Below are 27,176 nucleotides of genomic sequence, written 5' to 3' on the forward strand. Positions count from 1 at the left end.
ACCCAGACCTGGCACTTTGCACTTTGCACCCAGCACTTTGCCCCAGCCCTGGCACTTTGCACCCAGCCCTGGTACTTTGCCCCAGCCCTTTGCACTGTGCCCCAGCACTTTGCACTGTGCCCCTGCACCCAGTCTCCAACTCTGCCCTGCATCCAGCCCTGCCCCCACACTCTGCCCTGCACCCCCACTCTGTCCTGCACCCAGTCTCCCACTATGCCCTGCACCCACACTCACACCCTGCATCCCCACTCTGCCCTGCACCCAGTCTCCTACTCTGCCCAACCCCCCCACCCTGCATCCCCACCCCCACTCTGCCCTGCACCCAGTCTCCTACCCTGAAACCCCACCCCCACCCCGACGTGGACCCCCACCCCCGCGAATCGCTCTGTGCGAATGGAGCCACTCGCACAGAGCCACTCGCACAGAGCGATTCGCACATAGACATAAAGAATACTTACCTCCGCTACGTTCCACTTCCAAGCTTCAAGTTTAAAACTTTATTGAACTCTTGATTGAAGCACGTCATATCCGTCAAGTAGCTAAAAGAAGGCGGGGTGTTTTGCTGGGCTGCTGCGGTACTTTGGGAACATAACATTTTATATTTATTCGTTTATCCACGTGGGATTTGGTTTTTTCACTTCCATGAAATCTAGATACGCAATATCTACTGCACCATCTTCATCAATCATTTTAGTTACCCAATCAAAAAAATCAATAAGATTAGTTTGGAATGATCTTCCTGAAGTAAACCCATGTTGCTTTTGACTTGAAACCCATGTGACCTTTAACATAGTTTCCATTAATTTCTCCATTATTGATATAGACTCGCAGGCCTGTTATCAGGTACTGGTTTGGGAGCGAAAGGCAGGGGCGTACGGGTACAGGGAGTAATAGACAAATCACACCAAGACACCGAAAGCCAGAGGGTTACACCCAACTCGTGATCAACAGTCCAAAGTGTTGGGGCTGGCAGCGGAAAAACATAGGTAGGATATAACATGCCGAGGTCAGGGCAAACAGAGAGAGGGAGAAACGATGAGGCAAGCCAGAGGTCAAAATCCAGGGAATCCAAAACAGGGGAAAGCTAAATGCAGGGAACAAGAGGAATGGAGACTTCACAGGAAAGTACTGAATGAGAGTAAGAGAGGTGTTTAAATAGTGCTGCTGGTGTTGGCTCCATCTCCTGTTGCAGTTGCTCTGTCCCCTATGCATTTCATGCTCACTGATATTTCTGAGGCAGGCCCCACCTCCAGACAGGTACCTCCCCCTGTGGTGGGATGTGGCTGAGGTGCCCTGTCCTGCCCCCCTGCATTAATGAAGGGCTTTGAGAGCTGCGCATGTTGTGTGGGCCGTGCAAACTAATCGAGGCGCAGGGATTTGGTCTAACGCGAAACCGTGACATTCAGGGATGCCCACGATGGCGTCTGCCTGAGGGTGCAGCAGGTAAGGGACACCCCCGTCGGCTTCTATGGTGGAGCGCTGGCGTGACATGATCTTCCGCTGCTCCACCATAGAAGCCCCGGCAGAAGTACCGGCCAGCAGCAGCGTGTATTAAAAAGCACAAGTAGAAGGCACAAGTAAACTGTCAAGCACATAGACAAGCAGTCAACGCTTATTTATAGCCACTCCATTTACATAAAAATAAATAACTACAAAAAATATTTTCTCATGTTCTTAGTGAAGGGCCTAATTAATTTGAATCCCTACAATAGCTAAAACATTACATTTTAGCACCTTAGGTAGTGATGATTGTAGATTATTTAAAAAGAAAAACAGCAAGAAAATAGTTACATTAAAAGGAAAAAAAAACTTTATGGGAAGAATGTTTTTAGCTATATTGTGTGATGTGTGAAAAGGGAGCTTGTTAGAACTGCCCCTAAGCAGCAATCTAAAGCAGCCAATCCTTTTAATTAGCCCCCTGCTTCTATATAAGTGTCAGTGAGAGAATAACAAATTCATGGAACCCTGTAGGGATGGAGACATATCACAGGTTCTTTGCTAACATCTTAGCAGTTGATGTCTTCATTCGAATACCCTAGTGATAGCTGGGAATTTGCTAGATATGATTTCTAGAGAGGAGCTCTGCCCAAATCGCCTGCTGAACTGGATGTAATAAAAATGAGATTTATTACTTAAAAGTTTTGTTCTAGAGTTTTTCATACTGTAGACCAATTGTTTTTCTTCAGTGAAAACCACTTATTTTGTGTGTTGCAATTACGCAAATACTTCTATTCTTATCCATGATGGCAACACTTTTATATGGGTTTTATTCACTAAACAATGGATATGAGTTGATCTGTGATTAAATTTAAATTGTTAACACAACATATATATACAATGTATTATACAGTGCAGCCCTTGTTGTAGGAAGACAAGAACTGGGTTTAGTCCGACATAGTGCATTAAATAATAGCCTTAACGTTAGAATGTTCAGAATTAACCTTTAGAGTTAATCTTTATCAGCCACAATTTTGGTGGTTTTAAGGAATAGGCTTCATGCTGCAGATCCATCATTTCACCCTTCAGCTTCATTAAGGTGTGAAAGATCCCGCAAAGAGTAGATTTGAAATTGTGTAGTGTAGAAAATAAGTGCTGCAGTATGTGGAACGTGTGAGCCCCCCTTGGCTACAGTCAGTCAAGCAATTACCAGGAGAGCTTTCTACTTTATCTAGGGCTCCAAAATGGAAAGAGCAGAGCACCCAATATACTAACTTTTCTGAGACCCTTTTTTGAGTTGCCTAGGACACAGAGAGACACTGCTAATCCCACAGCTCCATATTCCATTATCACTACTACTACGTTTGTTCTAGTAGTGTCTTTTTGCTGGGATCTCTGGAAAATGAATGCAGCTACTCAAACAAGGAGGTTTCTCTCCTACTTGGTTTTATATGGACTTTTTCAAGGAACTTGCACAGAGGGTGTCATTGAGCCCTGGCACTTAATGTGTTGTAGATTCCATACAAATCTGCATTGAGAAAATTGCAACTCTACTGCAGAGATAGAAGAGCTGGGGCAGCCACTCTGGCACATAACTGTTGGGGGGGGGGGGTAGATCACCCTATTAGGGTGCACCAGTGCTCTCAGAGACCTCCATATTCAGCTCAGACTCCATAATGATCTTACACCATGCAGTGCATCTTTAAAATACAGCATATGATATGACATCATATACTGGCTCCCAGCATGGAGAACGGTAGCCGCTGAGTTGCAGCACCCAGCCAAGATATGCCACTGCACAAGTAACTAGGAATGAGATAACATAAGCTTTTAAACTTTACTAACCATACATGCTGTAGGCTGTTATACTGTATTGTAACGTAAAATATACATATATTCTCAACAAAACTTTTTAGTAGAACCAAAAGAAACGAAAAAGGACAAAACAGATATAAATGAATCCCACTAAAAAGAAGCAAATGTTCCACATTGACATCTTAATGCAGACAGTGCTCAGTCCCAGGAACCACCAAACACTTTACCCATTTGTTGTACAGCATCATTAAGCCTCAGCTAATTAAGGAAGCTTCTGAGTCATATAAAGACTTTTGTTCTTCTTCTTCATTTAAATGAGTTATTAGCTATCTAAAACTATGTACTGTGGCTCAGGGTATTAGTCTTCTCAAGCTTTGTTAACTTAGATTTAAGCTAGATGTGGTTTAGCTGTCATGCAGAGAAATCTCATTGGTGTCAGAAAATAAAGCAGACAAAGTGACTCCAGGCTGTCCTGTGTTATAAAGTGTTTTATTTTAATCTTCAGAGTTCCAGTGGGACAGCTTTACTCATCTCACAGTTAAGCAAAGGATACACTGTCCGCTAGTTTAACCTAGAAAAACTTTAAGGGAAAAAAAACTTAAAATCCTATACATGTTAGAAGCAGATAATATATAAAAAGTAGAGTGGAATACCGTATAAACTCGATTATAGGCCACTCCTGATTATAGGCCGCACCCTACAAGGTAGGTGCTTTTTCAAAGAAAAAAATATATTTTTAGAAAAAATATACATTAGTGGAATAGTTAAACAGTATTCTACCAAACATACTGTATTTTAACATTTTTGGTATCTATTATGCAGTTAGCCAACATATATTACATACAAACAGAAAACCAATAGCCATTTTAATGCACCTTATTTATAGATATGCCCCTCTGCCCCCAGATATGCCACTCTGCTCACAAAATATGCCACTCTGCCCCCCAGATATGCTGCCACTCTGCCTCCCCAGATATGCTGCCACTCTGCCTCCCCAGATATGCTGCCACTCTGCCCCCCAGATATGCTGCCACTCTGCCTCCCCAGATATGCTGCCACTCTGCCCCCCAGCTATGCTGCCACTCTGCCTCCCCAGATATGCTGCCACTCTGCCCCCCAGATATGCTGCCACTCTGCCTCCCCAGATATGCTGCCACTCTGCCTCCCCAGATATGCTGCCACTCTGTCCCCCAGCTATGCTGCCACTCTGCCCTCCCAGATATGCTGCCACTCTGCCCCCCAGATATGCTGTTACTCTGACTGCCCCACAGATATGCTGCCACTCCCCACCCCCCCCAGACTTACCAATGCAGACTCCTGGTGTCTAGCATACGCGTAGACAACTTCCGGTGCCGACCAGTGAAGTTGTTTAATCGCATCTCGCAGACAACCTCCATTGTCGGCAGGGGCTCGTATGACATAGAAGCACCGGTGGATGTGCCGGCTGCGGATGTTGTTTACGCGCATCGCTGCAGCCGGTGAACGTCTGTGTGATGCACTTGACAACATCCCTTGCCAGCACTTCCCATGGCGGAAGTGCCCAAACCGGAAGTTGTCTACGCGTATCGCGCTGATGTCCACTGGCTGCTGGAGAGTAGGATCAAGTTCCCCTGCAGTTCCCCTGTTTTGGATTTCTTTTGCTGCCCAAAGCCTCTTTGGGCAAGTGAACAAATAGTATTGCCCTTATTTAGACATTCTTTTGGCTTTCGAGGGGGTAGTTGCCACCCATTTGTCAGATATTTTATGATAGAAAAAATGTATTCCATATATTCTGTATTTTACATGAGCACAAAATGGAGTCAGAGCCATTTTATTTTATTTAATCATGTAGTGCTTATTTCTTTTTGTCCTTGTTCCCTCTATAATTGAGAACAAAGGAGTATTCATGTATGATGATGTTTCAGTGTATATATGATACAATTAATGTTATCTTCCATGAGAAAGTTAAGGAGTAGACACTGCATATCTTTAGAAATGTAACTTGGAATGGGGGATACATGGGAAGACTACCAAGACCTGAGTTACTATCTAGGAAGTAACATTTGGCGATTAGGGTGACAAAGGATAAATTCCAAACACATATGTAATGGTTTTAAGTTAATTCTTAGACCAGAGCGTCTCTCACAGGTAAATTAAGAAATTACAACTGTGTAAATATGATTAGAAATCCTAATTATAATGGGTAAAATCCACCGTTATGATTGGAGAATTCCAATCAAAAGGTGGAGGCAATGATAATAAGCCCTGTCTTTAAAAGCTTATGTCTTGAAAAAAAAAAAGAAAGAAACGGACCTTAAAAAGATGGCACCCTGAAATAGACAGACCCTGACGGACTTATTCACCAAATTTACCCCAGAGAATTGGAATCTTAAGATTCTGGCACCATATTTCACTCTTGGAGTTACTTTGAGTTCTAACCTATATAACTTGTAGCAAGTGATATTCTTTTCCACTTAATTTCTTGCCAATGAACCTGGATTAATTTCTACAAGGATCGGTGGGACAACAGCAACAAGTGGTAGTAATTATAATTGTTTTATTATTCTGAATAGAGGTGAATTTTGTCTTCTTCGTATAGAATTCCCTGTTTCTGGGAAATAGTATATTGCATTATTGTATATGACGGCTTGTGAGACTGCAGCTTATAACCCGTGATAACAACAATAATGAAAAGGTATTTTTACCTATAGATGAAGTTTGACATTATTTGCATCTATTAGGAACTTCACTAATACTCTTAGACACAATTAAATTATTTTTAATTTGTTATATTAGTTGAACTAATATTAGAGAGATAGTGATATCTTTATTACTGCCCTGATTATTACCAATTTTTGGTTGCTGAGTGGGATGGAAATTAATTGTGTGTTAGACTCATAAAGTAGTAATTCATATTGATAACTATCGATAATATACTGTATTTGAATTGATTTATTTTTTGACATGTTTTAAGAACTTTGTGTTTTATATTATGCACTGTGTGACCCATATATAGATTTTATAAATTGTATTTACAATAAATATTTTTGATTGACTATCTTGGTGATATATATCTGATTTGAATTATAATTTTCGGCGATCTGAAAGAATTTAGGATCGGAGATAAAATATAGGGTATCTCCTTAAATTAGTATTGTGGATGTGGTACTACAATATTTGGTAGCGCCGTTATTTTGCGTATGTGATAAAATATTGGTTTTGCCTATTTTGTCTCATTAATATCCCTAACACATTGTATTTTGCTTGGCTTTCAATATGTCTGCTGATAAGCTCACAGATCCAGCCGTGGGAGAGGAGAAGCTAGGAAATGATCTGGAAAAGTGAAAGCACGCTTCCTATACTTTTTGCAAGAAGCTCTGTGTGTTATAAGATCAAGAAGCATTCAGTCCTAGACTTTATGGTATGGTTCAAATCAGACCATTATCCTTTCTGATCCAAGTTCCTGTTCAGCTAATCCCTTTCTCTCAGTTGAGAGTTGCAGGTGGCTCACTTACACAGTTGGTTCCTTTACAGAGTTAGATGGTCCTTGGTATTGATTTCTACCATCATGGAATGTTTGCTTTACAGAAAAATATAGAATACCTAATTCTCGTGTTGATAGGTGTTGATGAAAATAAATGAAAAAGTGCAACCCAAAAAAACACTCTTCCTCGGGGTGTGAATATACAGATGCACAAATGGTTGGGGCGCAGGTACATGTAAGGGAAAAAATAAAATATAGTGTAAAGAGTATAAATGCTAATTGAAATAAGTGATGTTGTGGTTGCACTCACAAACGGATAAGATGCTTCAAGCCCATCAAAGTATGTTGAAAAAGTGTCTTTAATTAGTCTTCATATAGAATCTATAAAAACAAAACTGAAAAAAAGCGATTATAGCTGATAAGAATGCACTCACAGTTTGTCCATGCACAAAGTGCATATAAAATTGTTAGATTAAAAATCCACCAGAACTCGATCTAAGGAATGTCCTGTGTGATCCTTCTGACGCGTTTCGCCAAGTCGGCTTCCTCAAGAGAAGTAAATTCGATCGGTATGTATCCGTTTGTGAGGGCAACCACAACATCACTTATTTAAATTTGCTTTACCCCTGCTTCTGAGCCCGAATCCTATGAAGCTCCTCTTCTAAGAAAGAAGGGGATACCAATGAGGAATTGTACTTTTTTCCCAGATATAGTATAGTTTCAAAAAAAAGGTGACCGTTCCTGTGCTTTCCCCTAACACCAGCAGCACCTTATTCATGTGGTTTTCCCATCCACATATAGTACCAATTGCACAACAAACTATACAGAAAAAAGTGCTCTCGGTGTGACTCTGTACAAGACAGAGAATAAATGAAAATGTTACGGAATCTGTATATATAACTGAATCTTTGTATGTGTTCTTAAGATGGATATCTTTGAAAACAAAATACAGACACAGCCAATACTGTAATACAGTTACATTAATTCCCCTCTAGACATGTCTGCTCATCTGGGGCAATCCACTCTAGATTTCTAATTGCCTCCAAACCTGTCTCCACGGATGTTCCAAAGACGAGAAGGAAAAGCAAATTTGGTAAAAATAAAATAAAAAGCCCTACTCGTTTCGCTCATCCAGAGCTTCGACCAGGACGCCTATAAAGGAGCATCAGGAAGAGAACAAAGTGTTTTCTGGGTACACTATTATGGAGCTTTTTTACTTCATGAAACACTTGGAAATGTGGCAAGTTTCTGAAAACTCCAGAATAGTCCACAAACTTCTTTTCATAGTTTGAATGCCAACCTTTGGGCCGTTCCTAAGATCGATGCTGCTGTAGTTAAAGTTATACCTTTAATCTGTCAGGCATGATGGATCTCAGGCCAGATGTCCATAGTGACGCAGTTCCAATTGTCAACATTCATCAGCCGTATAGTTCCATGATTTTGCGGCTAGGTCCCGTTCAGGCACATGGAGCATCTCTGGCCATATAGAGCCCCCCATAGCTGCCTAGTTAATGGGAGTTTAGTGAGATGGGGTTTTACGGCCACCCCATGCTCTCCAATGAGGGGACTTAGATATAAGAGGGGACTGGGCAGGCAGCTTTGGAAAATAATTCTCCCGTCTATGTCGCCACCAGGGATTCTTGTTTCCTTATGTCCACTGCCATATTTGTTCAGGTTCCTGGCGCACCTGTGGCTCATTCTGTAATTAGGAACCTTTATATAACAGGTTGCTCCCAGCTTCCTTGGCTGGAGCATCATTTTCCTGGCCTTTGATTCTGTTGTTCCGAGTGTCTGCATGTGCTGCTATTGCATTCTGGTTTTCAATGCCTGTCTCCAGAATCCTTTTAAGTTTTTGTCTTACTGCTTTGGTACCTTGTTTGGCTCTGGACTGTACTTTGTTTATGCCTCTGCCTAAACCTCGAGTACTGTGTTGTGGTCTGATTGTTTATGACCTCAGCTAGCCTGATGTTGTTTGCAGTCTCCTGCCACCTGCCTAGATTGCTGTCTGCCAGTTCCTGTCACAGTCATATTTCTGTAGATGGCATCCAGAAAGAAGATTTAAGCTGGAGCAGACAGCCTTCTGCGATCAGGCACTAATTTATCTGCCTGTCTCATGAAGGATTCTGAGCAAGTGCCTGTCCCTATGCAGAGACTACCACCTGCCCAGTAGCAGATGTCATGACAGCGTAGAAAACTGAAACCCAGATGCGAAGATGGGGACTGGGTATGCCACACAGAAGATATTGGAGTATCAGGCAAACCAAATCAGGAGACAAGGTCAAAGTTGTGGGGGACTAGCCAGGCATAGCACATTGCAGCACAATTAACTGAACAAGCCAAATTGGGAAAAAAGGCTGAGGCCACAAAAGCTGGGTCTGGTGTACTGGCACAAATAAGGAACAAACTGGTTCAGAACACAAGCTATACCAACAAAGGGCAAGAAAAAAGCTCCAGTGTTTAAATAGGAACTTCCTGTCAGGAAGTAAGGTCATCAGGGTCACATGGTGAAAAAAGAAATATAAATAAGGGCTTCAGGAAGGTCATGCACGTGCATGCAGTGTAAAAGTTGCCCTTGTGATGCAACACTATCACTCGGAATCAATCTTCTCACACTAGGAGGTGCCAGGTCGTTGGAATTTCTTGCTGCCGCAGAGGTGAGGTCTGACAGATATACTCATACTGAGCAAATATTGAGAAGTCCTAGAAAAGAAGGACATCAGAGGAAGATAGCAGGAAAGATGGATTTGGAGTCCAGGAGAGGTATTTTTTAACTTATGGAAGTTCTTTTGGATCTGGGTTTATTTATATAGACATGGGCCATCTGCAAAAAAGAAGGTACAGGTTGGTAGTTAATTTCCTGCATTTTGGGCAAATTCTGAAGGTCTATGATGCCTAAGCATGAGACATTGCATTGATGGCAGAGAAAAACTAATGCTATAATTGATAACATTTGCTTTTCCTTAACTCTAACCAAATATTTTAGTCCTAGCAGTTATGCTGCCACCTTCTGGTCACACTTTACAATATCACTAAATAGTTTTAAAAAACCCACAACAGAGCAGACTGGCTAAACATATGCTTGTGTGGTTTTGACAAATACCAGGAGCTGTAACTTTGTGTAGAAATGTAAAACCAAAATAAATTACAACCACAGAGTTTGACAGACGGTGGTAGTAGAATTAGTGCGTGGAAAGGGTTACAATACGAGCATCTGAAATACCTTGGAGTGTCTAGTTTAAAAAAATATGTAGTTCCATTGGGTAAATTGCATTAGCCGGCTTCAAAGATGTCTCAAATAGCACATAGAGGCAGAATGACCAGATTTTGAAAAAAATGGTTTTGAAATAGCAAAATGCTACTTGTACTTTTTGCCCTATAACTTTCAAAAAAAGCAAAGTGACATAAAAGCATTGGGTATTTCTAAACCAGTAGTTTGCCTAAAGGGGGGGGGTCAGTTCTCCCTGGGTACCACTCATCAGGGGGTTGCCTGGGGTCGCCTAACACAGGCCCGCAGCTTAACGCTGTGGAGCTCGCACAGTGTGTGAGGAAACTGTTTTCCCGCCCAGGTTCCTGTTCCCTCTGGGTGGGGAAAGAGTTTCCTACCATACAGTGCGCAGACACCACAGCAGTAAGCTGTGGGCCCGTGCTAGGCGGCTGTCGGGTGCTGGAGAGTGAATGGATAAATGAATGAAGAAATGGGACAGGCAGGCTGCTTAGGGGCAGAGGTGGCACAGGCAGGTTGCTTAAGAGACAGCGGAGGGACAGGCAGGCTGTTTTAGGGCCTTCCCCATCAACGTCTGGCTCAGTGTATAGGGATGGGAGTTATCCACGACCCTGGGTTAAAAAGTACCGTTTAATAATCAGTGATTGTGATTTCTATATGTATTGGTGTGATTGTTTTATGTGCCTTTGTTCTCCCTCATGTGTCCTGCCCACAGACTTTAACCCTTCATATCCCAGACACCATCGGCCACACTACCGCACCCTTTCCCGCTATTAACCCACAGGTGGGGGGGTACGGATCAAGAATGATTCAGGAAAGGAGCCTCCCGTGGATGCCCGTTCGCTAGGACTTTTGGAGGAGCGGAGGACAACAGGCGCAACTGCCGAACATGCGCCGGCTATCTCGCGGTCCGTTCCGGGGAAAACTTTGAACTGTTGACGCTCGTGGTCCCTTCGGAGGATATCGATATCCTGTCCTGTCGGACCCCAAGCTATCCATCGGCACCCCGGGATCCCCGCCGCTCCTTCAGGATCACCCCGAGAATGATGGCTAAACTGATACGGACTTGCTACGAAGTTTGAAGCCTGGACTCTGTAACATCCGAAATGGAGGACAACAAGTTTGCCTTTCTTTTATACATTAAAATTATCGTTTTTATCTACTCCCCTCCGCTGCCTACCTTCTTTATCTACAAGGAGATCATCACAATCTATGTATGGGCATATTTATGCCCTTTAAATTGTAAGGGTCCTATCTGCTTAATAGCATTTTTTTTTAGACATACTTTGATATACTACACCATAATTTTCTTTCTTTCTTTTTTCTCTTCCCTTTATATATGAGCCTTCTGGATACTGTGTGTGGGAACTCTCGCTGAAAGGGTATCTTTGTACATATTATTTTTCTGTCGCACATATAATTTACTCACTTATTATTTGGGTGCGCAGACACTTGTGTGGCCAATACTCTAGGTACACCCCTGTTCTAAACTCAGGACAAATAGTAGAATTTATTTAGCAGTGATTTTTTATTGGCTTTTGTGTGGGTTCACTTAATGGGTGAGGAGAAAATTACAGAAGAGCACCACTAAAGTGTTAAAACAGCCATGGTCACGAAGGGTACAAAAAATAAAGCAGCCTGGTCCTTAAGGGGTTAAATGACCCACGCAGCTAGCACGTGCATTATGCTAAATATAAGACACCGCCGAGGACCCAAATCATTCTGATTTGTCTTTAAACTCTACGTTAAAATTTCCTGCTGTTGGACGTGCAACCAAAGAACTCCCTTGTGACCAGCAGGGGGCGCGGGATGGTATTCTTGGCTTCTCGGGTGGCCGTTTTAACAACGCGTGATTCCATTACTGCAAGAACTGTATCCATAGCTACCATAGTATAGATGACGTTTTTACCATGATCAAAGATGGCAACCAAAACAATTCTGGCTGTGCGGAAGGAAGCGGGCGCTTAGTAATGACGTAAAGGATTCCCAAAAATGACCAATAGGAATACAGTTTTCTGGTAGGGTTTGTGTTTTGGTGACGTCAAAGCGGCGGCAACGAAAAATTAAGGAAAACATCCAGGGCTCAGTGGTTAGAGTAACGGATCTGGGACCTGTCCCGGGGCGACAACGTAATTCCCTGGGCCGGGCTTCCTATATGGGAGGCCTGTTCTGTAAACAGCGCAGCGGCCAGTCACCGGTTAACGCGGACAGCCGGAAAAAGAAGCCCCACGGGGACTGCTTCCTCCGTGGGCCGTGCATGCTTTGCTTTATAGTGCACAGTAACCCTCGGGATCCTCGTCACAGCCGAGTGGCCTCACCGGAGCTACCAGCCGCCCGCAGCGCTGCCCAGGACTGCGCCCGCCTACTGCTTCTGTGCCCGGGGGAGCTGAGCACCTTGGAGCAGCGGGGTCGCAGTTTGCTGCGCGCAGGATTTCTCCGGGGACCTGGCCTCCTCTGCACCGTGTCCTCACAGCGAGCCCGAGCCGACAGTCAGGCTGTAGACATGGTGTGCAAGAGGAAGAGCAGCAGCGGGAGCCAGCAGCCCCGCACCCCGTGTAAACTGCCGCGGTGCACCTCGGCCGAGGAGGAGCCCTGCTGCCCCTGTTCCCCTTCATCGGACTGCTCATCGTCCCCGCGGGCACAGTCCCCTGCCTTAGTAGCCCAGGATAGCTGCAGCTCGGAGCCTGAACCCCTGGCCCAGGAGGCTGAGAGTGACACTGTGGCGCTCCATATTAACCAGCTGCCCCCATCCCTGCTGCTCAAGGTGAGGAGGGCAGTGACATCAGACCCCCAGGAGATCCGTGACATCATCCAGACGTACTTTAATATTTTAAATTGTGTACTGACTATGCAGACTGGTCGGTTTATAATCCACAATAAAGTTAAATAAAGTTGTGGTGGTCCCGGTGCCTCATGTGTAAAATGGAGGTTGATTACTAAAACCTGTCCTACCCTCAAGATGGTTATATGTGTTGTGAAGTGAAATAATGGAATCAGAGGATTGTCTGAAAGATAAGACCCATTCGCCCATCAAGTCTTTTTTTCCTCATATAGAGATCGGTTCTTGGTCTTGTCTTCGGTTCACGATAGCTTTATTCCTGACCCATGCGTGTTAAGTTAATTTGCTGTATTGGCTTCTGATCTGACCAGTAGCTGAACATAGTCCGCTCTGCTAGTTACTCATTTCTATTAAATGCCTGTAACATGGCAGCTTACGCTTTATTTAAAAGGATTGTTTATGTTAAGGATTAGACCAGACCTGGTTAAGGTCAAGTTTTTTTTTTTTTTTACCATACTGTTGAAGTGTCACCATGGCAGCTCTCTGAGTAACTGATCATCTAAGGTAGGAGGCTGCTGAGGTTTTGGTGTAGAAGATAACTACACCAGTGTGAGGCAAATCATTGCGAGAGTTATGGAGTGTGTGGTCCACCCATGGACCATGTATGGTAGATACAGTCCCAGGCTCAGTATCGGGGTGTTTATAACCTGCGCAGGGAGCAGTTTAGCAGAGCATAGTACTGGAACATGAAAGCTATGGAGGATTCCCAAATGATTATGGGAGAGGTTTACGTAAATACTGTTTCTGCTGGGCGGGCTATGAACTGAATGTCCTTGTTACACACAAACACCACAGCCGTCTGAAGATGCTGTCAGAGTAGCATGTGAAATATTTCATTTCCATAGAACTGTTGCCTTGTCATGTCCGCAAAATATTTAGAATTCTCTCCCTGCTAGGAGTTTGTGGATGTATTTTGTTACAAACTTGACTTAAATTCCAATAAAATGCATTGTAGCATGTGAATTCTTTATTTTGCATTTATGCTTGATTAGCACTGATTAACTTGCTGATATCTTGGGATATTTTGTCCCCCCCCCCCACTTCCCTATTCTATTAAGTTCATTGCGTTTTAGAGTATTTCTGATGTCAAACATAAGTCACCGATCAAAAACCTTTTTTTTAGCACGTTTTGTCAATGAGGTCTATTGTTTACACATAAGAAGTATCATACGGCGTTGTTTAACGGGATTGATGTCAACATTTTTATCACGTGATTTTAGTCTTAGCACAGCCTGTAGTCAAATGCCTTTTAGATCAATATAGATGTAAGAATATTTCCTCTTACATCTATATATCTGTATATTCCCTCACTGCATGTCGCAGGGAAAAGAAAACCAGGATCTCATTCAAAATATCCTTCAATTGACTCGTGATGTCTGAGTTCTTGGTGGACTCTTGGCATCTAAGCATAACTGCTGCCGAGCTAGAGCCATGAAATGAGATTAAGTTGGGTCCTTCAAGAGGTAAAGCGGGCACAGACCCTGTGAGTATGTTAGTAAGGCTGCTGAAAATCGTTACAATATGGAGATTGGGGAACCCCTAAAGTCCTGAATCAGGCCAGTAAAATAGAATCTTGTTTGTGTAGGTGGCTCCCGATGGCAGGAATAGGCACTCATTGTTTATTATATATTTCTGGGTCGTTAAAAGCAGAGCGCGCAGACCATCTGCAAAATCTTATGGATAATGTGTATCACAGACATATTGTGTATCATGAAAAATGATATTCAGCTCGGTGTGGGTAATTACTGTATTGGTAATTTCTTTTAAAAGCTACTTAAACATTTTTTCCCCCTCTAATTTCCACTACAGATCTTTTCCAATATATCCCTGAATGAGCGCAGCCTGTCTGTATCTCTTGTCTGCAAGTACTGGCGTGACCTTTGCCTGGACTTTCACTTTTGGAAGCAGCTGGATCTCAGTAGCCGACAGCAGGTACTGAATAATGCATTATTTTGTCCGTGTAACTCTTAACTGAACCTAGGGCGCATTGCATCTCTTACCACTCCTGAATCACTGATGATCCTGACGACGAAGGCCGTGGTGCCTTTAGAACTGCTGCAGTCTCAGCGTTATCGTTTGGAGTATTAAAGCTGCACACTCATCCTGCCTTGCTACAGGTTGATTGGAAAAAAGACCAATGCATTGCAGGAAAAATATCACTTTACGGTAAAAGCCAAGCATGAACAATAAGAGAAAAGAAAATGTATTATTCCACTGAATACTGTTGATGTAGAACCAGTTGTATTAAGCAAAACTGGACTATGTAAATATACATTTACCAGAAGCAAGAACCTATAAGATGTGTTAAACACAGTCCTCTGAAGTGACGGAACCTCTTTTCTTTCAGATCCTTTGCCTAATTTAATTTAGGAACGCTAAAGAAATTCTTTTTTTTTCTTGTATTCTGTAATTATTTATTGCCTATCAGAATGTGAAATACTCTGCAGGTGCCTTGCCCTTTCAAGTGGCATGGCCTGTCAGTCGTGCAGTCGTGCAGGTGCAGCGTGTGTCAGGCGGGGCTCAGTATGCAGGATAAGGCACTTAGTGGATAAGACCCGCGCAGAGTCAGGACACAAGCCGAGGTACAGTACATGAGAAAGCAGAAGAGTCAAAAGGGCAGCCGAGGTTGGTACACGAGGAATCCAAAAAAGCCGTTTAGCAGATAAGGGGCAGGCAGCAGCGAAGTCAGAGGGAAGCCAGGTAGGTACAGAAAATCAAATAGGATAACCAATGGGATGCCCTTCTAAGCAAAGCCATCTGATCTCTAAAATATCTTTAAATTACAGAAATAAAACAAAATATTTTATATTTAAAATACCCCACTGCAGGCTTTTATTGTATAGCACGTCAAATAAACCAAATAAAAACATAACCGGAGTGTATATTTGTTAAGAGAAGTGCTTAAATACTGGTTGGTGGTTGGGAAATCTTGTTCGTGTTGATCCCTCTTGAGATACTTAGGCTTATAAGAAGTGGCCTATTGTGTTAATGCGGTTAATTACCATTTGTAATCCATGTTGATAAATGGCTGTTTATACAAACAAGTCTTTTGCTTCTAACTGTTAAAGCAAACCAAACACGGCGTTCTTGTGCAACTTAGTTTCTTAGCAAAAAAACACAGAATGTTGAGTTCTTCCAAACCTCCTGGTTTAATATGGCAATGTACTGAGAAGGTGAAAAGATTTTAATAGATTATATGTAGCGGCGGCTAAAGAAACGCTACCTGTTTATTGGAAATTGGAGGAAGAGGCGACGTGCCACGGTCTCAAATGTAGGCTGTGTGTTTGTGATTGGGTGCTAACGTTGGCTACTAATCTACTGAAATACATGGTTCAAGAATAACGTGTGAGACTTCATATGCTCTCTTAGGAGTATCCCTGTCCTAATTATAAGATGTCAGCAGATTAATCAAAAGCACAGTGATCTTATCGTTCCCCACACACCAGAAATACTGTGAGTGCCGAGAGATTGGTGCCTCCGTAGGCTCAGATCTGTCCATCCATTGTGAGGGTGGATCGTGACTCCCGGCTGTGCAAAGGGTGAAGGAAGAGATCTGCCCCATGGATTAAGACTCATACGAATGATAGTTCTCAATGGTTTTATGTCATGATAAACAAATTTGTTGTACTATAATGTGTTAATACCCGCTTTTATGCAGTTAACAGTACTGCTTAATATTATGTTTAATCAATGAATGTAAAAGCTACTAAAATAGAATGTCAGTTTTTGCTGTTAACCAACGGTTCATGTATTTCCAGGTTAAAGATGACATCCTAGAAAGAATTACTTCCAGATATCCGAACTTAACAGAAATCAATATTTCGGACTGTCTGAATATATCTGACACCGGAGTCTGCAAGCTAGCGCTGAAGTGTCAAGGGCTGCTAAAGTACACGGCATACAGGTGCAAACAGCTCTCTGACGCATCGCTTATCACCCTCGCCTCTCACTGCCCATCCCTGCGGAAGGTGCATGTTGGCAATCAGGACCGGCTCACAGATGAAGCTCTAAAGCAGGTAAAAGATAAATGGTTTTGTATAACTGTCGCTTCTATCGGCAGATTTTAAGATAGTGAGGATTGATCTTTTTGCGGTGTTCTTCCACTTTTGTTCCACTCTGCTGAATGTGATACTTGTTGTTTAAGCCCTGCATTCAAATCATCATTTGTAGTATAGCTAGTGCCCAAACCATTTCCAGAAACAGGTCTTTAAAGGGACAATGCACCGCTCCAAAAACCTTCACCAAGTATATGCTCCAGGGCCCCTGCGTAGCAAGGAGAGCCGTGTGAGAGCCGTGCCTCTTCTCATTCCCATGAAGCCGTACCTTTTGCACAAATGCTCTAGGAGCCTCGAGTGCCTTAATCAGGCCTTGTGGGCTGATGGGAGCCTTTTAATCAAGTAATACTATTTATTTTGTGGCTTATTACATAGTGGTGAAGTTACATAGGCTGATAAAAGACATGCATCCATCAAGTTCAGCATTTCCCACATCTGTTAAATGCTGTTGATTCCAATTTTGCAAAAAACTAGAAAAATAATCCTTCTTGACCCCAGAATGGCAATCAGATCTCTCCTTGGATCAAGAAGCTCTTTCCCCTTAATTTAAAAATGAAATCCTTGAATATTATGTTTTTCTAAGTATTTATCCAATTGTTGTTTAAATGTCTCTATAGACTCTGATAAAACTACCTCTGCAGGCAGAGAATTCCACATCCCTATTGTTCTTACTGAAAAAAACCCTTTCCTCTGCCTTGGACTAAATCTCCTTTCTTCCAGTCTAAACGCGTGACCATGTGTCCTATGCATAGTCCTGTTTATGAATAGATTTCCACACAATGGTTTGTATTGGCCCCGAATATATTTATATATATTTATATCATGCTATCATATCCGCTTTGAGGCGCCATTTTTCTACGTTGGTTTGCAGCCATTTTTTTCTACTTTTTTGTCTTAATTCACACTATTTTTTTGTGTAAGATGTTAGGAACACTTTAAGGGATTCAAGTTTAAGCATTGTATATTTTCTGTTATTGGCTACAAGAGAGGGTTCTTCCGTTTTTAGGTCTTGGATGTTTCAGATACATGCACATTACTTCATTCTGATGAACCTTCCTGATTTCTTACAGTTAGGGACAAAGTGCCGAGAACTGAAAGACATTCACTTTGGCCAGTGCTACAACATCTCAGATGAAGGATTGATTCCTATAGCCAGAGGAAGTCCCAAACTGCAGAGAATATACATGCAAGAAAACAAACTAGTAAGTAGCGTGTGAATTCCCATATGCGTAAGTGTGATTCTCCTGCTGTTATACCTTTCCAATCCTTTGCTGATCTGCCATTTGCCTGTAGTGGAGGCAAGTTTGTGGTTGTGATCTCAGACTATGCACCCGGACTGGATAATTAAGTCCGAAGGCTTGTCATTGCAGAGGTAGATAAAGGCAGCAGATCCCATGCTTGTTGTGCCTGCTGACTGGGCACATTGCGCATGCTGAAAGCTTGATTACTATGTATTGGAAGGTCTGTGTCGTGGTCTGACATGCTGTTCTTAAGAAGAACAGCTTTTTTTCTTTCTATTACTGTGAAGTGGAATGGAAATACTTTCACATGTCACATCTGGTTTCAGTACCATAAGATTTAAGTCAGCTCCCTTACATGGAGTCACATAACACTTTGATTAGCAGGATATTGGATGAGTGAGCCCATTAAAGGTGCTGTTCCACCTGCCCTGCTGCATTTAACAGTTCTGCAACTGAACACAACATCAGAAACATTATTCTTGGTACCGCTGAATGTCTTTACTTTTTCCATGAAAATCATTCATAGTTTTTGCCAGGAACGCTTAATAGCAGGCACTGATAGGGTGCTGCCACAGAAACTGAAGAAGTGTCTTAAAAGACTGCATTGGTTTCACATGATTAAGAATTAAATGTGAGTGCTGTTAAGGTTTATTTACTAGATAACACAGTTAATGTTTGTCTAAGTGGAACAGCATCTTTAAGGCAAACTTAAATGTCAACATCAGCATACCAAACGACACAAATCGTGCTACAAAAAGATACATCGCCTTTGGATAGTTCTACCTAGTGTTCATACTTAAGTGCAACTGAAGTGGGCAAGCTGTCGAGACATACATCTATTGATGGAAATACACATATGTGTCCTGTAGGTGGCAGTATAGTACCAGCATCTAGCATTTCTCTGGCTCTTACCTGTGGATGTGGTTAATGTACAGATAAATCAATGTGCTGCTCCTTTTAAAACATTGCGTCGATGTCGGTTATTTAATCTAATATATGCTAATCTAGTATTACATGGCATCATTTGTTCCATGAAAAAGGGTTAAACAAGATATTGGAAAAATCCACGGAAATCTTTTTGATTTGCAATTGTATATTTCTGCTAATTGGCATTGGCTGATGTTACACCAAGAGATATAAACTAAAAGCCCAAATGTCTTTCTTCTATATGCTTTGTCTAGTGTAATATATAGATAAAATTCTTAATTCTCTAAGACACCCATCATTTTCTTCTTGTGACCGAAACAAATTTAAAGTGTATAGAAAGTGTCAGGTACGTTTCCTAAACTTATTTATGTGAAATTCCTGTGAAGTTACCAAAACGGAGACTCCTGATATATACGGTTTTAGGTTATTTGCAGTAAATACTGCCCTAAATGCCTTTTATCAGTATACATGTCAGATACTTCTTGATACAATATGTGCACACAAGCTCATTGGATTTAAGGAACTCGAAGGGTTAAGCACATCTTAGACTTATTTATGACAAGATTAAATGTTGAATGATGAATATGAATAACATATTTGGGTGACCGCTTCTTTCCTCTGAAGCTGCAGAAGTCTTATTTCTTGGCTATTCTTAGTTTTTGCTCTATAAGAAACACTTTGTCTTCCCTTCTGATTCCCAGCCCGTCGAGCCTAATTTTAGTTTGGAAATTAACCTCTTTAAGTTTTATGCCATGTAATATCTGCCCAAATATTACTTGCTAATCATGTGGGGGTTCCATCCCGTCACGTTAGCACAGTGGCATCTTTTATTAATTAACTTTGTATTCATTTTTTTTCTACTTCCTCGTAACGGAACTTATGGTACTAAAGCCGTCTTAACTTCGACAATATGCCAACGGGAAAAAAGGTGTTCACTTTTGCTCCTCGATTGAATGAAAATGGTGGGAATATTAAATGATGCTTCGACAAATCACAGGAGCCAAGGTTTCTTCAAATGAGAATGTGGTTTTTAAGTTACTTGTATAGAAATGCATGGATGTACCTCTTCCCTGAATACCGAATACAGCTTGAGAAACATAATTCCTAGTATTGTTGCCTGAATCCTTCCCAGAAATAATTCTGTAATGAAGTCAAAGTTTCCCTCATTTTTATTTTTGCCAGGAGCACTGAATTTTCATGACACAAAACCAGAGACTTGATGCCATAGAAACTGAAAAGGTTCTTAAAGCGATATTCCAGCCATCATATGCACTTTAATATATATGATAGCTCTGTGTCATCTTATATTTTACATTTACTTTTCGCTGCATTTGCTCTGCCTCTCCCCCCAAAGATATTTGAATTGCTGCTCAACGGTGCTCCAGCTCTCAATGCATGATGTATCCAGGGGGGTCTAACAAGACCCCCCATATGCATTTAGCAATCAAGTCTAATCATAAATAGTGTAAGGAATTTTTCTTTATAAACTAAAGCTCAACATTCCCAACTGAAGGACTACAAAATTTATGGATGCGGTAAAATGCAAGTCAATTCAATATGCATTATAAATGGAATTAGGGCTAGCGTTTATATATAGCTTTGATATTCATTATAAAATAATGCTGTATAGCTCATAAGCCCTTGTGGTACTAAGATTTAAAATGATAAAACTACGCAGGAAATTACAAGAAAGCATGGAAGGCTATCTGAGATCTTGTGTTTAATTACTTGCCCAAATCAAGTCTATGGTGAATGTGAACAATATTAATTGTTTACATGCTAACATTTGATACGCTACATCACATTATAGAACCCTAGCTAATGGATCCTACTTCTAACAATGTCCTCCCCCACTGATGAAAATTCAAGCGCTGATTACAAACTCGGCAAGATCCACAGACCAAGCAATGAGTGTCCTCCTTACCTCATTTATCTCCGATAAATGACCCGGCCCTGGCCTACTTCGAGAGAACTGCTGCTAAAGAAGACAAAAAACACCAAACAAAAGATTAAACAAATTAATATTAGTAGAGCATAAGATATCTGATTATAGAATACTATATATGCAGTATACAGTATATTGAATATATATATTGAATATTAAAACCTTGGAAACATTTAAGAAGATGTCTGATGAATCGGCAGTCATTGAAAAGGGGAGAAGTGCATTTTTTTGGCAGACTAGTAGCAGACAAAAGGAGCCACTTCCATGTGATTGCCCGAGGGGCCAATTAAATGCAGCTTATTAATGACTGTCAACATTACCCTTTGTGGTGATTTCTGCCCCAATATGATCATGTAACAGAGAGAGGCATAGAGCAGTGCTGGGGTATTTTTTTTAAAGATATAAATTATTTATGTATTTATTTTTTAAACTCTAAAGGGTTATGTTTACTTTTTGCTGTCAGGGCTTGGAAGGGACGGTTACAGGGAAATTTCTTAGTGTAAACCCATAGATTTAGCCCAAAAAAAACTTCCTGGCTTGCCTCATTTACCAAGCTGAGCCTGAAGTCTGGATTGGTCCTGGTTCAGCTCATCTGGTAAAGTAATATCTGGTAAAGTTATACTGAGCTAACATTTAGTTTTAAGAATGAGCTTTCAAAAGCATCAACCTCCCTTTAACAACTCGAAAGCAATAATCATATACACATAGCCACGTACATACATTAATGCCCACCTATACTGTAGACAGGAATCATCTATATGCATTTACACACAATACAAAGAGCAGTCTACGAAGCTTGATAAATAATTTATTTTATGATCACGAGAGATAACCTTTCAGTTAATGGGTTAGTGTCTAAATATAAATCTGGATCAAAACATCTCCCCTAGCGGCATTTCTAAAACAAGTGTGCGTCGGTAAGGGACAGGACTTCCTCCGTTCCGCTCGTTAAGGTGCTGTCCACTGCCTATTTATTTTGCTCATGCATTTTAATTGCTCTATAGATATAAAAAACTTTGTGTTTTTCAGTTGACAGTGATAGATAATAGCATACTGCTTATTTGTTTAGTTGTTGTAGCTGTTAGTGAAAATTTGTGTTGTGTTTGCAGATGTGCACACATAAAATTTCCCTTTCATGAAATAATAATGCGCCTGAAAAGCAATTGCAATAATGTATTCTTTACTCCTTGCTCATTAATGGAGTTAATTGTTTTATTTGCATTATGAATCATTGTCATGATAACAGGAGCATCCCAACAATGGATCAACTAGACAACGGTGCACAGTACACAAAATCAATTTCAATTATGAAAAGTTTTTCTTTTAAAATGGATGCTAACAATTGTTTGACATAAATATTCAAGCACTCTCCCTGTTTTACTAAAATATGTGGCGTACCCGTTATTTTGTGCCCTAGGAATTTAGATCCTGTATTGTACACCCACACATACACATATAAATATGGTGTGAAAAGAAAGTACACCCTCTTTGAATTTTATGGTTTCACATATCAGGACACAATAGCAATCCTTTGTTCATGAGCATGTCTAAAAATTAGATAAATACAATCTCAGATGAACAACGACACATGACATATTTCACAGTGTCAACAAAAATAAAGCCAAAATGGAGAAGCCATGTGTGAAAAACTAAGTGCACCTTATGATTCAAAGCTTGTAGAACCACCTTTAGCAGCAATAACTTGGAAGTAACTGTTTTCTGTATGACTTTATCCTTCTCTCACATCGTTGTGGAGGAAATTTGGTCCCCTGTTCTTTACACAACGAGGTTACGGGCATTTGTTTATGCACAGCTCTCTTAAGGTTCTGCCATAGCATTTCAATCGGGTTGACGTCTGGACTTTGACTGGGCCATTGCAACACCTTGATTCTTTTATTTTTCAGCCATCCTGCTGTAGAAGTGCTGGTGTGCTTGTGATCATTGTCCTGTTGCATGAACCAATTTCTGCCATAACTGCAAGGTTCCTGGGTTGCGTGGCTGCAAAACAACCCAAATCATCACCGCTCCACCACCATTCTTGAGAGTTTGTATGAGATGTTTGTGCTGATATGCTGTTTGATTTTCTCCAAACGTGGCAATGTGCTTTATGGCCAGACGTCTCCACTTTAGTCTCATCAGTCCAATCCACATTGTTCCAGAAGTCTTGTGGTTTGTTCAGAATTGAATTCTGTCACTCCGAGAAGATCCTTTGGGGTTGCACCAAATGTGGCAGAGCTACCTGTTTACTTCTGATGTCATATTCCTGAATGGTCTATTATGTGTAACAAATAAGTTTATATACATTTCAGCAGGGGACAGATAAGGTTAACAGACTATAGGTGTTTGTGTATAGTTGATCCCTTTTAATGGTTCTATATGTGCTTCAATCTTGAGTCAGTCATGACCTGCAGGCTTGTGGACAGCATTCATCAAAGTGGAAGTACATCAGACCCCGTACATTCTCCACACTTATTAATATATTGAAAGCTATTCCACACATGCATGTCACGAAATACATCATTGTCCTGTAAATAATCATTTGTAGCCATTACAGGAACAATTTGCAACCTGCAAATGGTTCTAATGATTTATATTACTGACAGGGTGAACCTTTCACAGCCAGGGCATGCATTACAGATCCTTTAATTATCATACTTTTCTAGAATATCAACCTATTTCTCAAAACTGTAGCTGATTTTGTAATCAGCTTATAGTAATCATTTTTTATTCCATTCTAACAATTGTACGGCAAGAAAAGAAGCCATGGAAACCAAATGGTTTGCACAGTGTAAATGCGAGGCTGTCCTTTTCTCATCAGTGTTTCACCGACTTGCTAGCCAGTAGGAGGACTGAATGTTTTATGGAAAGCTTTACTAAGCCTTTACAGATGAGAAAATGGGGCATTCTTTCCAGATTAGTATGATGCAGCCCACAAAGGATATGTTGTGAGCCATCGTTTGGCCTCCTGGAGGTGTCGCTCAATGTATCTTAAGAATAATGGGGGAAAGTATTAAAAAATCATCTTTAAATCTACTTTAATATTACAATCTAAATATTAAAGTCCTTTATTTTCTCTGTTTTTTTTTTAGCTTAAGCTTTTTTTGTGGGAGATTTGCTAAAGGTATTGTCTGTAGCAAGCGTGTTCGTAATCTTCATATCTACATAAAAAAGCTGATTTTTTAGTAAAATTGCAGTAACAATTCCTGTTATGGGTTTTGAGTGGAGATAAATGAAATCCCTTTAAAGGATAATGTCCTGCGGTGTATTACAGGTCTGAGAAGTGACCTTGTAACTACAGCATAAGTAGGGCGTTCTTGGTTTTCATGTAACGGTAGATACATTGAATCTGTTGAAGTTAATTGTATTCATGTCACAAAATAGTTTGTTTTTTTTCGCTCTTTGAAAGTTGATTTTCTGTGTGTGGCCTTTCACTCATCTAATTTAAAAGGGTCAGTGCACTAGTAAATCACAAGAACATTACTACACTCGTTGCTATTATTTTAGAATTGTATTAGGCAATTGCTGAAAACATTATGAACAATGAATATAATTCACACAAATGTAATTACTGATTTCATTACATAATATTTTATTTATGCCAGCAGATTCCATAGAGCCATTACAATAAGGGATCAGTGAAAATGAACAATAACTTTTAAACTGACAATACACGAAAGGAGCGATAACACATGCTGGGACGTTGTATGGAAGGAGAAAAGGGCCCTGTTCTTGCCTTTCAGTATGGAAGAATGTGTACATTCGTGTATTCACAAAAGTGTTTGTGTCTTTGTGTACTTGACTTGGATAACCACATCCATTCCCATTCTGATTAGTCGGGCGGCATCAGGCAATGCATTGTTTACCAAGGTTAATTTAACATAGTAGGAAAGATAACTGGCCAACAAATACCCATACTCGTAGTAATCCTAGTTTGTAGTAGCACTCTTTTGATAATCATAGCAGAAATCTCTTCTTCATTATTATTATTATTAATTGTTTTATATAGCACCATCAAATTCCGTAGCGCTGATGTGAAGACACTGGTCCAACCAACTAATGTTTCTTACTTTTTCAGAATACATTTGTTAATGCTATTTATTATTTTTCAGCAATACTGATTTATTTACATATTCCCATTATTATTATTATTATTATTATTATTATTAGCCACTGTGTTTTCTGCAAACAAGTATGCCTTTCAGACTGCTTGTTTTACTGCCAATGGATATGTGAAATAGAGCTGACCCGGGACAGTCCCAGAGCTACCCTGCTGGTCAACACTGTCGCCTGCCATTTGACTAACGCCTAATCTAGTCTACAATCTATGAGCCGGGTTATGCTGTTAGTGATCAATGCACCCCTACTTCTATCTCCAATTTCATCCATAGGAAGGAGAAAAAAAACTCCGACATGAAAAAACTAATTAGTCATATAATCTTTCATATGCAAACAACAATACGGCTTATTTAACAAGAACAGTTCTGATGAACGGTTTTGAAAGTGATCTTATCCCCATGGCAACCATTGCAATGTGCCTGCTAACCGGACCATTCTATTGTTGCTACACTGTCTTCTGCGCGGCAGCATTTACACACCACTGTCAGAACCTATAGTAAACTAACAAAATAAAGATTTTATACAATTTGCTTAGCAGTTCTCAAACCTCAAAGATTTGTCATATTCCAAGTAGGAGAGGCAGATTCCCAGCAGGGCTGCAGTTGGGTGATGACTGAGTTAATTTCAGAGCCATCATTGTGTATTCCATGAACACTGTTACAGGCATCAGAAGGCATACATTGCCTTGCGCTATAAGGCAACAAGTAGTTAAAGGGCCACTACCTATAAGGTGCAGTAGGAGAAGAGGAAGCTACTGCTACATATCCCAATTTCATATACAGTATGGGAAGATCTGCTGTAGGTAAACATACATCTGCTAGGTCAGGATAACTTCTGTTACAGAAATGTTATGTCAATATAATGTCATTGATTCTCACTAATGACAGCTCCACTTATCAACTGTTATGTAAAGAGCGGCATTTTAGTATTACAGGGAGAAGCAGGAGGGCATAATGACCCAGACAGCGATTTGCCTTCAGAAAACTCGAGTTACCGTGTTTAACCCGTTTGCGTCTGGATGAGGTGGCAAATGGAAGGCTTACCTAGAAGAGAATGGTTTTATTTAAACGTTTCAGCATTGGTTGTATTTGGGTTAGGAAATCTAGTGTTGTGTGTATGTTTTGTGTAGTGTACAATAGGGTGCACTAATACGTGAATTAGATGAATGGTTTGTGGCAGCTGCAATATATTAAAAATACACTTGTGACTTAAAAATCCAAAGGCAAAACCTAGAAGTACGGTGCTGTCACTGACAAGTATTAGTAGCAGAAAGAGATTTACTCGTCATCATGGGACGAGTTAAATGCTATCCTGAACTATAAGACTTAATAAGATTTCACGTTTCCGCAGTAGGAGAGAATGGGCGGACTGAATGGGCCAAATTATTATTTTCAGGCATCAAACTTTGTTTCTGCATTTCAATAAGGCTCGGCTTTTGTAGATGACAGGTATTTGAACTCTGAGGGTAATTAAAATCATACATTTGATTTGGTATAAATATTTTGATTTTGAGCTGAACTTTACAGTGCTGTGAAAGTTTTTCCCCCTGTTCGATTATCTTCTGTTTTTGTGTATTTGTTACACTTAAATGTTTTCATATCGCCAAACTAATTTAAATATTAGGAAAAGGTAACCCAAGTAAACACCAAATGCAGTTTTTAAATGATTTCATGTATAGGAGGAAAAAAGCTGCCCAACAGTACCTGGCACTATATTTTTTACCCTAAATATAATTGCCCCCTTCAACCAGTTAACCAAAATTGATAATTGGGTTCAGTTTCACTGGACACATCCATTACATGATTAATGCCTGCCAAACATCAATTAAATAGAACCCCACATGATCCCGCGATCTAAAGGAATTCAAGAACAGATGAGAAACAGTCACTAACATCTATCAGTCTGGAAAAAGTTACAAAGCCATTTCTAAGGCATCCCGACTCCAGCCCATCACAATCAGAGCCGTTATCTACAAATGGAGAAAACTAGGAACAGTGAAGAACCTTCCCAGGAGTGGCTGACCTAACCAAATTCCTCCAAGAGTGCATTGAGAACCCATCCAGGAGGTCACAAAAGAGTCCAGACTAACATGTAAAGGACTACAGGCCTCACTTG

General features: G+C 40.8%; 1 protein-coding gene across 1 annotated transcript in view; it reads left to right on the top strand.

Moving 5' to 3' along the window:
* The first annotated feature begins 11,975 nt into the window (after positions 1-11,975).
* Positions 11,976-27,176, top strand: part of FBXL17 (F-box and leucine rich repeat protein 17) — a 246,722-nt gene continuing 231,521 nt past the window's right edge. Inside the window, exons 1-4 of the mRNA XM_053474435.1 lie at positions 11,976-12,702; positions 14,587-14,709; positions 16,536-16,793; positions 17,903-18,034. Coding sequence (XP_053330410.1) covers positions 12,094-12,702; positions 14,587-14,709; positions 16,536-16,793; positions 17,903-18,034 — 1,122 coding nt within the window. The 5' untranslated portion in view covers positions 11,976-12,093. The remainder of the gene's footprint in view (positions 12,703-14,586; positions 14,710-16,535; positions 16,794-17,902; positions 18,035-27,176) is intronic.

Source organism: Spea bombifrons, chromosome 1 (genome assembly GCF_027358695.1).
Source record: "Spea bombifrons isolate aSpeBom1 chromosome 1, aSpeBom1.2.pri, whole genome shotgun sequence".
In the NCBI taxonomy this organism is placed as follows: Eukaryota; Metazoa; Chordata; class Amphibia; order Anura; family Pelobatidae; genus Spea; species Spea bombifrons.